Below are 13,798 nucleotides of genomic sequence, written 5' to 3'. Positions count from 1 at the left end.
ACGAATCAAGAAGAAGAGGAAAGGCAGAAGGAGGAGGGAGAATGGGGATGGGGAGAAACTGAGATGATGACATGGGGGAACAGGGCACTGACCCATCCAGGGGGAAAGTATTGGTTGTGTCTCCACAGACTTGGAACATGTATGCAGACCCCACCATGGCGTGCCAAACCAGGAGGGCAATGTAACACATGGAGGAATGCATGAAAAGACTGGACTACAGGGCCGGCTCCAACCAGAACAAGCTTGACCCCTACACTGGAAGTGTGTGTGTCTCAAAGAATGACACTAGACATTCAGGTAGGGGAAAGGAACCGACCTACCATACCCATATGGAAGCAAACCAAGAAGGAAAAAGAGAAAGGGCCAGTCGGCCTAGACTCCATATAGGCACACTAAGCCCATAGGATGAGGTCTCTGCATGGAGCTGCTAAGGCACAGAGAGGACTGTGGGACTACGAGTGACTCAAGACATGTTATCCCCTAACTGGAGCATACGGAGACAGGGGACAATAATGGGGACACACGGTGGGGAGACAGTGTGGGAATGGAGCACAACAAATCAGCAGTTGGAGTAAAGCAGAGCCACAGAGCCCCTGAGGAGCCCCAAGAATGGACTTTGGGCTAGGAGGGGAGGCCCCTGGATCTCCCTCAGGACTTGGGGGGGAGTGTCTCATGGGGGCCAGCAAACAGACCTGGACCTATGTAGGAGTTTTTTCTTTTTCTCTTTCCTTTTCTTTCTTCAACCATATGCTTTCTTGTTGTTTGGACTAGGACATTGATGGTTTTCCTAATTATATGGATTGGACATGGGAGGGGAGCTCAGGGAGAAGGCAATGGGGCCAATGGCCCCGGAAGGTAGAAGAGGAAGAAGGAGGTGGAGAGAAGGGTGTGGTGAGTGGACGGCATCATGGACAGGGGAACAACTAGGGAAGTGGAATCAGCATCTAGGAGAGGGTAGAGATCCTGTGAGCATTAGAGCAATGCCAAACTAGTGGAGAGGAAGCACTAAGAGGTGGAAGAAGGGGGAAGTGATGGCATGGCAGGAGGCGGTAAAAGGAAACAGAGGCAAGCTCTAGGAAGAAAAGGTATAGATAGGGAGATAACAGAGGTGTGCACTTATGCAAATACATTAATCCATAACAATAGTGGCATTGGTATAAGAATTAATAGTGGTACATATATTTATAAGGCAATACAATGAAGCTGCAGACAGGTCTTGGGCCTCGGTTCATACCTTCCATCAATACAAGATCACTTTGTTCTAACAAATTGGCATTCTGTGATGCACACTGCCCCACACCCACCCCATACACAATCGCTGAAGACAAAATGGGTGCATAAGCAGATGTGGTGAAGACAGAGGATGGTACCCGGCTATTAAAAGATATAGTGTCAAGGGTAATAAAGGCTTGACGTTAAACAAGCGGCCATCCAAACAGTGAAACAACAAGCCCACATGAAAGAAAAACACTAGTTGGTGCAATCATGAGGTGTCATAGAGATGGGACAATGGGCATCAGAAGACGCACAACAAACACTAAACAAACAAAAATGCATTGGTGAGAATGGAGGGGGGTTGGAGCAGAGACCCAGAGCCCATCTATGGTGATAAGAGTTGTATGAGTCCCTAATAAAAGGATTTTTAAAAGCCCATCTATGGACAATGGAACATTCCCCCCACAGAGGGGTCCCAGGGAGGGGGTGAGTCAATCAGGGTGCAGTAGAGCACTAATGGTTAATGCAATATACCTCTGTTCCCTTGAGGCTTCCTCACCCCCTGCTATCATGCCCCCAGTGTTGCTTCCCAATCTAGACTAGGCGGGGGCATGTCCATAGGTGTAGGCAAGAGATAAAACTCACAACACATGGAGCCCAGGAACAGGAATGGGAATAGAGATAGCAAAAGGGGAGGGGGGTATGGGAAAGGAGGGGCCCACTGATCCCAATGAATGGCACAACACACAACACCCACAAACACCCATCCAGGGGGAAAAACAACAGAAGCCAGAAGGGAAGGGAGACTGTTGTCAGTGTGAGATTTGAAAATAATTAACAATCTACAATTTATGAAGGGACCACGAGGGTTGGGGGGCAGGGGAAAGGAGCTGATCCCAAGGGCTCTATGGAAAGTAAATGTCTAGAAAAGAACTATTGAATATATGTACTAATATGTCAGATACAATTGATGTATGGATTGTAACAAGAGTTGTAAGAGTGTGTAAGGGTGAAGGTTTAAATGATTAAAAAAATAAAAGCATTAAGGTAGTAGATGAGTATTAGAGCTCTACTCAAATACTCGCTCAATGCAAGAACACTTTGTTCTAATAACCTCGCATTCTGTGATGCTCACCTTCCCAACACGAGGTCAAAATAGGTGCAAAAGCAAAAGTGGTGAAGTAAGCTGATGGTGTCCAACAATTAAAACATATAGTGCCTGGGGTCTTAAAGGCTTGAAGTTAAGTAAGTGGCTATCTAGCTGGATAGCAAAGCCCACTTGGAAGAAGCACACCAGCCTGTATAATCACAAGGTGTCGACAGAATTGGGTATCAAGCATCAGAAGGCCCAAAATAAACAAATATATCTATTCAAATGATGGAGGTCAGAGTGAAGACCCAAAGCCCATCTGTAGACAAATAGACATTTTCACAGAAGGGTCACAAGGCAGGAACGAGTTAGTCAAGGTGTAGCATAGCACCCACAGAACACACATTACTCCAGTTCTTTAATGCTTCCTCCCCCACCAATATCATGACCCCAGATCAACCTTACAAATCAGGCTAGATGAGAGCATGTACACTGGTACAGATAAGAACTCTGGACACATGGAATACAGGACACATAAAGCCTTTAGGAACAGTAATGGGAGTAGCTTTACCAGGAGGGTAAAGGTGAGGTAGAGGGAGAAATGGGGAACTGACTATGATTGACGTATAACCCCCCCCAGGGGAATGAACAATATGTAAAATATAATAATAATAATAACTTATAATTTATCAGGGGTTAATGAGGGTGGAAGGGTAGAGGAGGGAGTGAAAAAAGAGGAGCTGATGCCAAGGGCTCAAGCAGAAAGAAAATGTTTTAAAAATGATGATGACAACATATGTACAGATGTGTTTGATACAATTGATATATGGATTGTTATAAGAGTTGTAAGAGCCCCCAATAAAACGATTTATTAATTTTAAAAAATCTTGTGCAGCTGATTTACCCAGTGCAATACATCCCTTGACCTCTTGACTGTTGCTTCCATGAGCATTGAATGTGGATCTGTGTTAGTCTGGGAATGACTAGAGAAGCAAATCCAGAGACATTCATATGTGTACGGGAAAGAGCTTTATATAAAGAGTAATTGTACATTAAGAAAACATCCCAGGCCAGTCCAGATCAAGTCCATAAGTCCAATATTTGGCCATATATCCCATACTAGTCCATACATTCCTCTTTAGAAGCACGCAGCCATGCAATAATGCCAAATTCAGGAAGATCACAGACCAATGGATGGAAAGTCTTGTGGATCCAGTGGCAGTAGAAGCATCTCAGTGCTGGCAGGGGTCTTCACATGGCTCCTTCAGCTCCAGGGCTCTGGCTACATCAGTGTAGCTTCATCAGACTCATCGTCAGTAATGTCTCACAGGGAGCGAGCCTGAGTTCCACCTCCAATGAGCTATTTATCTCCTTAGCGCCTCCAAATGAGACCATCAAGCTGTGACTTATTGACAGGCTAAACTCCACCTCTTCACTCTTAAGTTTCAAATTAGCAACAGATTGTGTAACTGCCACAGGATCCAATCAAGATGAAATCCTTGACAAATTCAATCTTTTCTCCATGTCTCGTGATGTTACTTATTGGTCCCATGGTGAGGATTTTTGTTTTCTTGTCACTAAATGGTAATCCATATCGAAGGCTGAAATCCTTGATCTTCATCAGCAAGTGTTTCAAGTCCTCCTCACTTTCAGCAAGCAGGGTTGTGTCATCTGGATAGTTAAGGTTGCTAATAAGAGTTCCTCCAATCCTGATGCCACATTCTTTTACAGCCAATTTCTCTGATCCTTTGCTCAGCACAAAGACTGAACAAGTATAGTGAAGGGATACAACCTTGCCACATACCATTCCTGATTTTAGGTCTTTCACCTTGAGCCATGCTGAGTATGGTCTTTCCTCTTTGGGTTTCTAACATCAGGTCTTTTCACATTTCATTATAATACTTTGTCTTCTCGAGCTGCCTTCTGAAATCTTCTGTTCAGCTCTTTGATTTCATCATTTCTTCCATTTACCTTAGCTACTCTATGATTAAGACCAAGCTTCAGAGTTTCTTCTGACGAATACTTTGTTCTTTTTATTTTTCCCTTTTTGGTGACTTTTTGCTTTATTCATAAATGATGTTCTTGATGTCATCACACAGTTCATCAAGCCTTCTGTCACTAGTGGTCAATGAATCAAATATTTTCTTGAGATATACACAAGGTCGAATTTTGGCTCTCACGGACTTGTTTTCATTTTGTCAACTTCAACCTGAATTTGTATATGACCAGTGGATGATATGTTCCACAGTCGACCTCTGGCTTTATTTTGGCTGATGTTATTGAGCTTCTCCATCGGTTCTTCCCACAGATGTAGTCTATTTGATTTCTGTGTATTCCATCTGGAGAACCCCACATGTATAGTCACCTTTTTTATTGTTAAAAAAGGTATTTGTGATGGTTGGTCTTGAAAAATTCTATCATGCGATCACCATTCAGCTTAGTTTCTATCATCAAGGCCATCTTTTCCAACTACCATTCTTTCCTCTTTGTTTCCAAGTTCTGCCTTCAAGCTGCATATAATTGTCAATGCATCTTGATTGCCTGTTTGATCAATTTCCAACTGAAGACATTGGTAGAATTCTCTTTTTTTTCCTCACTAGATTTAGTGCTTACTGTATAAATTTGAATGGACTTTCTTGTGTGCAGATATTATCCAATCACAAACATCATTTCAAGATACATCTTGAAATGTCTTTTTTGAGTATGGATGCAAAGCCATTCCTATTAATTTTGTCATTCCCATCATAATGAATCTTATGACTGATTCAAAATATCCAATACCAGTCTATTTCAGCTCATTAACACCTGGGATATCAATCTTTATCCTGTCCATTTTATTTTTGACGACCTATTTTCCTAGATTCATATTTGGTACAGTCTAAGTTTCAAGTGTTAATGGATGTTTGCAGCTATTTCTTCTCATTTCGAGTTGTGCTTCATCGGCAAAGGTCTCAAAGGCTGTATTGTAGCCAACTCTACTTTGAGAAAGCAGCTCTTCTTTGGTCATATTTTGGTGATTTATGACCTGAGAGGTTCATCTTCTGGACCATATCTAGCAATGTTCTGTTGTTATTCATTAAGTTTCAGTATCTGACGGTGTTCCACTAGCATTCATGTACTTTTCAGTGGTTAATTCCTCAGAAATGGACAGCTGATTCCTTCTTTGCAGTCTGTTCGTAGTCTGGAAGCTCTACTGAAATCTGTTCACTTTGGCTAACTCTGCTGGTATATGAAATATTCGTGACATAGTTTCTAGCATTGCAGTGACATGCAAGCCACCACAGTATGACCTTAAAGACATGTGGTTGAGGGTTTTAGTAAATAGAATTTATTTGTTCTCAGGTCTGGAGCCAGGCATCTGAGTTCAGCTTGGAAACAGGGTTTCTTTCGCTGTAGTTCTAGAGGAAGGTCTATATTACCTCTTTCAACATTTATAGGTGCATCATTCCTTGGAGATCTTCATGGGTCTTGGCATCATCTTGCCCTGGGAACATGTTTTGCTCCTGGCTCTTGTTTCCTAGTGATAGAAGTCCCTTTATTTCCACTCGCTTCCCTCTCCTGTTATCCTTTGTAAGGTAAAAGGTGATGCAGATCACACTGCAGGGAAATTCGTCTTACATCAAATCAGGGCTATTGTATGAGTAAGGGTGTTGCATCCCGCTCTAATCCTATGACAGCGGATTGATTGATCACATCAGATCATATCATGGTGAATGGCTACATCATTACTCAACTACCAAATCACTGAGAATCGTGGCCCCATCAAGTTGTAGTTAGGTGCCCTTGAGTCAGTTCTGATTCATAGCAACCATATGCACAACAGAAGGAAACTTCCAGGTCTTGTGCCATCCTCATAATTGCTCTACTGTTGGAGCCCATTGTGGCAGCCACTGTGGACATCCAGCTCATTGAGGGTCTTCCCCTTTGTAGCCTCCCCTCTACTTTAGCAAGCATGATGTCCCTCTCCAGGGACTGGTCTCTCCTGACAACATGTCCAAAATGTGTCAGACAAAGTCGCCCCATCCTTACCCGTAAGGAGCATTCAACTTCTATGTCTTCCAAGACAGATTTTTTCATTCTTCTGGCAGTCAGGGATATATTTTTCACCAAAACCATAAATCAAAGGTATTAATTCTTCTTTAGTCTTCCTTATTCATTGTCCAGCTTTCCCATGCTTATGAGGTGATTGAAAATACCATGGCTTGGGTCAGACACATCCTAGGCTTCATGGCGACAATTTTGCTCTTCAACATTTTAAAAAGATCTTTTTGGGTAGTTGTGCCTAATAGAATATGTCATTTTATTTCCTGACTGCTGTTTCCATGGGCACTGATTATGGATTCAAGAAAAATGAAATTCTTGACAACTACAAAGTTTTCTCTATTTATCACGATATTGATTATTGGCCCAGTTATGAAGCATTGTGTTTTCTTTATGTTGAAGGCAGTAGTCTTTGTTCTTCATAAGTCAAAATTGATGGATAATAAGTTAATATTTTAATACTTATCTTTCTGATAGCCACAAATTTCCTCCTTTTTCGTCATCTCCTCCATTGCCCCTCCTGCTACTTCTCTCTGTTTTCTCTTTCTTCCCATCTATGACAGCTTCTTCTCCAATATCTTCTGTCCTTTTAAGATATCCAAACATCTAGTTTCTTTATTTCACTCAATTATCTCTTGTTCTATAAACTAGTCTCCTTTCATCTCATTTTTTTCTCTAGCTAATCACTTAATTCTCCCTGATATCTATTATATATATAAATACATATTGGAGAAAGATGAAGGAAGCTCTCTGCTCCCATAAAGATTTACAGTCTCAAAAGCCCACAAGGGCAATGCTATTCTGTCCTATCAAGTTATTGAGAGTCAGAATTAACCAGATGGTTATGGATTTGATTTGGTTTTATATCTACACAGGGGTTCGATTTTAATATGTTAGCTTCACCAGATTAGTCCTCCCTTCCTTCTCCAACCTCTTCTCACTTCTACTTTTCCCTTTGCCTATCAGTCTTGCTTCTACTCCATTCTCACTTCACTTCTAGTCGCTCAGCTACTCATCTCTCATCTGAATTGTTTCTTTTGCACCCATTTGATATGCAACATTATCCTGGCTACCTTCTGTTATCTCAAGTTCTTTCAGAAAGCACATCATAAATAACACATATGAAATAATGAGGAGCTAAGTATACTGGCTGGATTATGTGCATGGACTGGACAATTGTTTTGTTCTGTTATACATTAAGTCGTAACCACTCAGAATCTACTCAACGGCAGCTAAGAACAACAACATTCAGACAGACACACTTCACTTATTCATCACCTATTCATATTGTTTTAATTTCATTGTGCAAATAAGAGATTTGAAGTAGTTCATAGAATCTACAGGGAAGAATCTCATTTATCCATTCAATAAGAGCCCATTCTGGTAAAACTGACATTCATTAATATGGGATGGGAGCTTCAGGAAGTGACACTGATAACAGAGGAAGAAATATAAGCAGAAAAGGCAAACACTAGAACGAAATTCTTTGAGCAAAGAATCTTATTGCACTGAACGTTCTTTCAAATGTATTTTTGGACAGAAAATTGAAAGACAATGCTAATAATGAGTCATAAAAGCATATAAAATTATGTATGCTTTCAGAGTTAGAAAAGTATGACGTATTTCATATTGTATGAAATTTATTCATGTTGGTCCTATGATGTACTCTTGGTGTAAATTTGACTTATGTAAAACTCTTTAGCATCCCTAGGAAATATAACATAAAATATATAAAATATAGTATAGAATGCATATAAAACATGTGAGGAGGCTTCAAACTCCATGAATATTTTTATAACAATTTTTATTATATAATTTTAAAACTTTTTTATTATATAAAAATACTCAATGCCATCGAGTTGATACTAACTAGTATCTGAGGCTTAACTCTTTACACGAATAGAAAGCCTCATCTTTATCTTAAGGAGTAACGAGTGGTTTCAAACTGATGACTTTTCGAATTGCAGCGCAACATGTAACCACTGTACTATAGGGACTCCTTTGTGATTGTATATGTGGGGGTTGACATTATCAGCAAATTTGTATTCAACAGTTTAAACTATTAATCGACCCTCATAATAGTTTTCCATTCACTAGGCTTCTTGATTTATCTTCTTCCTTGTTGGATGCCTATCTTCCATTTCATTTACACCCTCAAGAGTCTAGTTGATTGCTTTGTCTTCCCTCTCTTTGAAGCCATTTTGTATATGTGTGTATGGTATAATTTTATTTTAAAAAACTATCTAGTATCTCATTTTATCCTCAAAACTATCAGAGGAATTGTTCATTCTTGCAGGTAAGTCACGCCTACTTTAATGGACATAGTACTCATGTCTGTGCCCACATTTTGTGAGTTTGTGAATTTAAGTAGGTTCACTAGGAGTCAGGATTGATTCTATGGTAGTGACTTTTTGTGTGTGTGGTTTGAATGTGTAAGTGCCTATGTTTTAGTCCTTTAATGTCTTTGAATATGCATACATTCTTACATCATAAGCATGTATATAAACAGATCCTTGAATATATATAATATGCATAAATAATCTAAGTACAGTATATACTCATGTATAAGCCATTTTCCAGCACATTTTTGATGCAATTTTTCTGGTAAAATTAGATGTCTCAGCTGATATTCGAGTCGGCTTATACTCAAGTACATACGGTATGTATATGTCTCTGTGTCTCTCTGAATCTACATAAGCTATAATACATGTCTCTAAATATTTACTCATGCAAATGTGTTATGAGGAATATACCTACATGTGAATTGTGAATCTGTAAACATGACAGAATTTTCAAGTGATTCCATAAAACATGCTACTTTCAACCAAAGTCTCCCTAGCCCAGTATACTTTTCCCTCCCTCCTGAATGGGAGCACCGTTCTCTTACCTCATTGTGTAGAGGAGGGTCCCGTTGTCCACAAGTCTGAGTAGCTTGTTAGGTGTGGTCATGTTATGGGCCACTGACTTCTTTCCATTGTGGAAAAAGGTGTCAGGAGTCCAGATCTTACTAGCCAAGAGATTATTAAGTGGCAGGATCTTCATGGGTCCATCAAATTTCAGTCTTTCATCATGCCAGGTCTGTCGAAAGAATACATCAATGGTGTACTCCTACAGGCAGAAACAGAGAGAATAGTGTTTGAACATAGCTCTGGTGAAGGTTGACAGTACCCTTAAAATATTAATTACCGTGAAATATTTCCTCTGATACAGTAGTTACTGGGAAGTAAAGCAAATGAGCATTACTGAAAGATAATGTCACAGTAATCCACAACTACTGAAATAATACATCTGATAAGGCTTTACTTTAAAAGGTTACTACCAACCCATCATGCAAACTTATGAAAAAACTGCAGTCCCCTTCTCTATGCACTGGCATCTCAAGTAAGAGTATGTTCTTCTCTGTGTCCCTGTCACCATAAAACTAGAACCTGTATTTTAACATGGATCTTCTCAAAATAGCATGATGGCTAATATTTTATTGCTGTCAATAAACTATGAGCTCTTTCAGGTGAATGAGAAAAACAAATGGAAAAAATGAACCCATGATATGAAAAGAAAAATCTATAAAATGAAAAAATGTGAACTCAATAAATATGAAGGAAAAAATCAATTTGCTAAGCACAAATTAAAATAACAATGAATGGTCCAGATTTAGGTAAAAAAAATAGTAGATTGAATGGCCCCATCAACCTTCAGCTACTAATGATAAATTCTGAAATACATCCATGCATATATATCTATATATGTATAGTATATACTATATACAGACTTATATATACATGTATATTGCATATTTATACCTAAATATGTATTGAAAAACAGTAGTTAGTGAGAGCAGTCAGAAACTAGGAGAGCGTTTGCCTTTGAAAGAGAGCAACAGAAATGGGTTAGAAGGACTACAGTAGCTCCAGGTGGCAGAAGTGGTATTTCACGCTAGCTGAGGGGTGGGTTCTGGAAAGAAGAGAGTCATCAACTCTGACCAAATTTGGGGATGACCACTACAATGTGCACATAGGGGAGCCCTGTGGCCCCAGTTTTTTTAAATCTTGCAAAAACAAGAAGAGAGTCTCTGACTAAATGGAAAAAAAAACTGTATTGGATAAGGTTTATTAGTTTCCTGGTTTTTCAACGGAATGAATGTCCCAACCCATCACAGCTCAGAGATCCAAAGCCTAATTGACAGAGGATACAGCTCAGGGATGGTGGATAAGCTGAAAATGCAGGAGGAGGCCTTAGAAGCAAGGGGACCACAGAGAGAGTAAGTCCCCAAAGCCCATTCCACACCCTTCCCAGATCCTTCATTGATCACTAGACTACACAAGGCCAGGTGGAGCCCTCCAGGTGGCCAGATTACAAAAGCAGCCGCTTGAAGCAACTAAACATCATTTCACTTGAAATCCACTAATGGCTTCCAATCTCACCTGGAATAAGTGACCAAATCCTTCTCTAGCCTCAAAAATCGTATCAGCAGACCCCTTCCTTCTTCTCTGACATCTTCTCTAACCTCTCTTCCCTCTACACACCAACCAGTGTGGCCTTCCTCTTCTTCCAGCACACCAAGCACCTTCCTGCTGAAGGGTGGGGATCTCCTATCATTTATTATCTAAACGGGAACGCTTTTGAAAATGAGAACCAGATCCTCAAGGGCTCCAATCTCAGCAAAAGAGTGAGCTAGATAAAGTGACAAAGACAAAAGCAGGAATTCAAAAAGGAAACTTTACTCAAGCATGGAAACATTTTAATTGAGATGTGGCAGCCATGTATAGGAAACATATGGAATAAAGCAGTGGTTCTCAACCTTCCTAATGTTGCGACCCTCTTATACAGTTCCTCATGTTGTTGTGACCCCCCCCCCCAACCATAAAATTATTTTCGTTGCTACTTCTGTCATTTTGCTACTGTTATGAATTGGGCAACCCCTGTGAAAGGGTCATTTGACTCCCAAAGGGGTTGCAACCCACAGGTTGAGAACCGCTGGGATAGGAGTCCTGATGGTGTGGTGGTTATGCACTGGGCTCTCATTGGCAATGTCAGCAGTTAGAAAGATAAGACTTTCTACTCCCGTACAGTTACAGTCTCAGAAACCCATAGAGGCAGTTCTACTCTGTCCTACGTGGTTGCTATGAGGTGGATTCTACTTGATGGCATTATGTTTGGAGTTTGATATAGAACAGACAATGCATAAAAGACAACAGATTAGTGATTACCATGTGTTGAGGTGGGGAAAAGGGAGGGGTTATTGCTTAATGGGTACAGAGTTTCTGTTTGGGTTGACAACAACAATTTGCGGGGGGAAAGGATCCCAAATCAGCATCTGCCTTTAAAGTCTACTAGATGTTCTGCATAAGCTGCACCAGGAACAAGTCACAGTTGTTGGAGTAAGGTAGAAAATGGTATATTTTAAACAAGAGACAATGGTTTCTACAGAGACAAACTCAACTGGTGAACTTCTTCATTCCAATATTCATAATGAAGGGAGCAATAAGATAGATAGATGATAGATAGATAGATAGATAGATAGATAGATAGATAGATAGATAGATAGATAGATAGATATAGATAGATAGATAGATAGATAGATTTATTTTACTTTCACTGCCATCGAGTCGATGCCTACTCATAGGGACTCTGTAGGACAGGGCAAAACTACCCCTGTGAGTTTTGGGAAATGTAACTTCTTTTTTAAACATTCTTATTGGCACCTAATCCACACATCATAAAATTCAATCATTCAATCAAAGCAAGAAGATTTATACAATCATTGGCACAATTACAGAACATTCTCCCCTGGTCAAATCGTGTTTAAAATGAGTTGTGTAGACGTCCCTCACTGACCCATGGCCCTACGCAGGACAGCACTGGAGACACAGTGTCGGGATTGTGCCTGGTCTGACCCCACCACATTGATGCAAAACACTAAGGGAGTGTGGCAGAGAATCGGGGGGGAGTAGAGCAGGGAGGTCCCGAGGGAGTGCAAAGTGTAGACTTTGGGGCCAGGGCGTGCCACCCCATCAGACTCAACCGGAGGCCACTCCTAGAGGTCAACAAAAAGATCTTGAACTATTTACAGGTTTTTCTGATCTTTTTTTTTGTCATTGGGTTTTGTTGTTGTTGTTGTCCTTTGTTTTCTTCTGTCTGTTTTGATATGTCTTTTTTAGCGCATATTATTATATCTGCAGGTCTATCTATATAAGATAGGCAGGATGAACCGTCTGGAGGAGACAACAACAGGACTGATGCATCGTTCCAGGGGGACATGGGAAAGGGGGAGGTGGAGAAAAGTGGTGTTGACCAACCCAGGGCTGAGGAAACAACAAAAGATCCAAAGATGAGGTTGAGGAGGGTGTAGGAGGCCGGGTAGAGCTTGATCCAGGGCAATGTAACTGAGAGAAATCACTGAAACCCAAATCAAAGATAAGCATGATAGTGGGACAAGAGGAAAGTAAAAGGCAATAGAGGAAAGAACTAGAGGTTAAGGGCATTTATAGAGGTCTAAAAACAGTAATGTATATATGTAAATATATTTATATATGAGGATGGGGAGACAGATATATGTGCATATATTTACAGGTTTAGTATTAAGGTAGCAGATGGACATTGGGCCTCCACTCAAGTACCCCCTCAATGCAAGAACACTTTGTCCAATTAAGTTGGGATTCCATGATGCTCACCCTTCCAACACGATTGCTGAAGACAAATGTGTGCATAAGCAAATGTGGTGAAGAAAGCTGATGGTACCCGGCTATCAAAAGATATAGTATCTAGAGTCTTAAAGTCTTGAAGGTAAACAAGTGGCCATCTAGCTCAGAAGCAACAAAGGCCACATGGAAGTACTACACCAGCCTGCGTGACCATGAGGTGTTGATGGGATCAGGTATCAGGCATCAAAAAATCATATCATTGTGTGCCCACCTTCCCAATACAATCGCTGAAGACTAATGCGTGCATTAGCAAATGTGGTGAAGAAATCTGATGGTGCCTGGCTATCAAAAGATATAGCATCTGGGGTCTTAAAAGCTTGAAGGTAAACAAGCGGCCATCTAGCTCAGAAGCAACAAAGCCCACATGGAAGAAGCACGCCAGCCAGTGTGATCACGAGGTGTTGATGGGATCAGGTATCAGGCATCATCAGAACAAAAAATCATACCATTGTGAATGAGTGGGAGTGCATATTGGGGACCCAAAGCCCATATGTAGACAACTGGACATCCCCTTACAGAAGGATCATGGGGAGGACATGAGCCAGTCAGGGTGCGGTGTAGCAACGATGAAACATACAACTTTCCTCTAGTTCCTAAATGCTTCCTCCCCCTCCCCCATGATCATGATTCCCAATTCTACCTTACAAATCTGGCTAGACAAGAGAATGTACACTGGTACAGATAGGAACCGGAAACACAGAGAATCCAGGACAGGTGATCCCTTCAGTGAAAGTGATGATACCAAGAAGGT

The 13,798-nt window shown here is 40.7% G+C and overlaps 1 protein-coding gene across 2 annotated transcripts in view; it reads right to left on the bottom strand.

Moving 5' to 3' along the window:
* GABRA3 (gamma-aminobutyric acid type A receptor subunit alpha3) overlaps positions 1–13,798 on the bottom strand; it is a 508,794-nt gene that overhangs the window by 74,307 nt on the left and 420,689 nt on the right. For both annotated transcript variants that reach the window (XM_045285494.1, XM_004715608.2), the window contains exon 5: positions 9,234–9,454. In XM_045285494.1, coding sequence (XP_045141429.1) covers positions 9,234–9,454 — 221 coding nt within the window. The remainder of the gene's footprint in view (positions 1–9,233; positions 9,455–13,798) is intronic.

The sequence above is a fragment of the Echinops telfairi genome, unplaced genomic scaffold (genome assembly GCF_000313985.2).
Source record: "Echinops telfairi isolate 266 unplaced genomic scaffold, ASM31398v2 ScPeMD7_7472;HRSCAF=8510, whole genome shotgun sequence".
NCBI classification, from domain to species: domain Eukaryota; kingdom Metazoa; phylum Chordata; class Mammalia; order Afrosoricida; family Tenrecidae; genus Echinops; species Echinops telfairi.
This window is presented reverse-complemented; position numbering and strand designations above follow the sequence as displayed.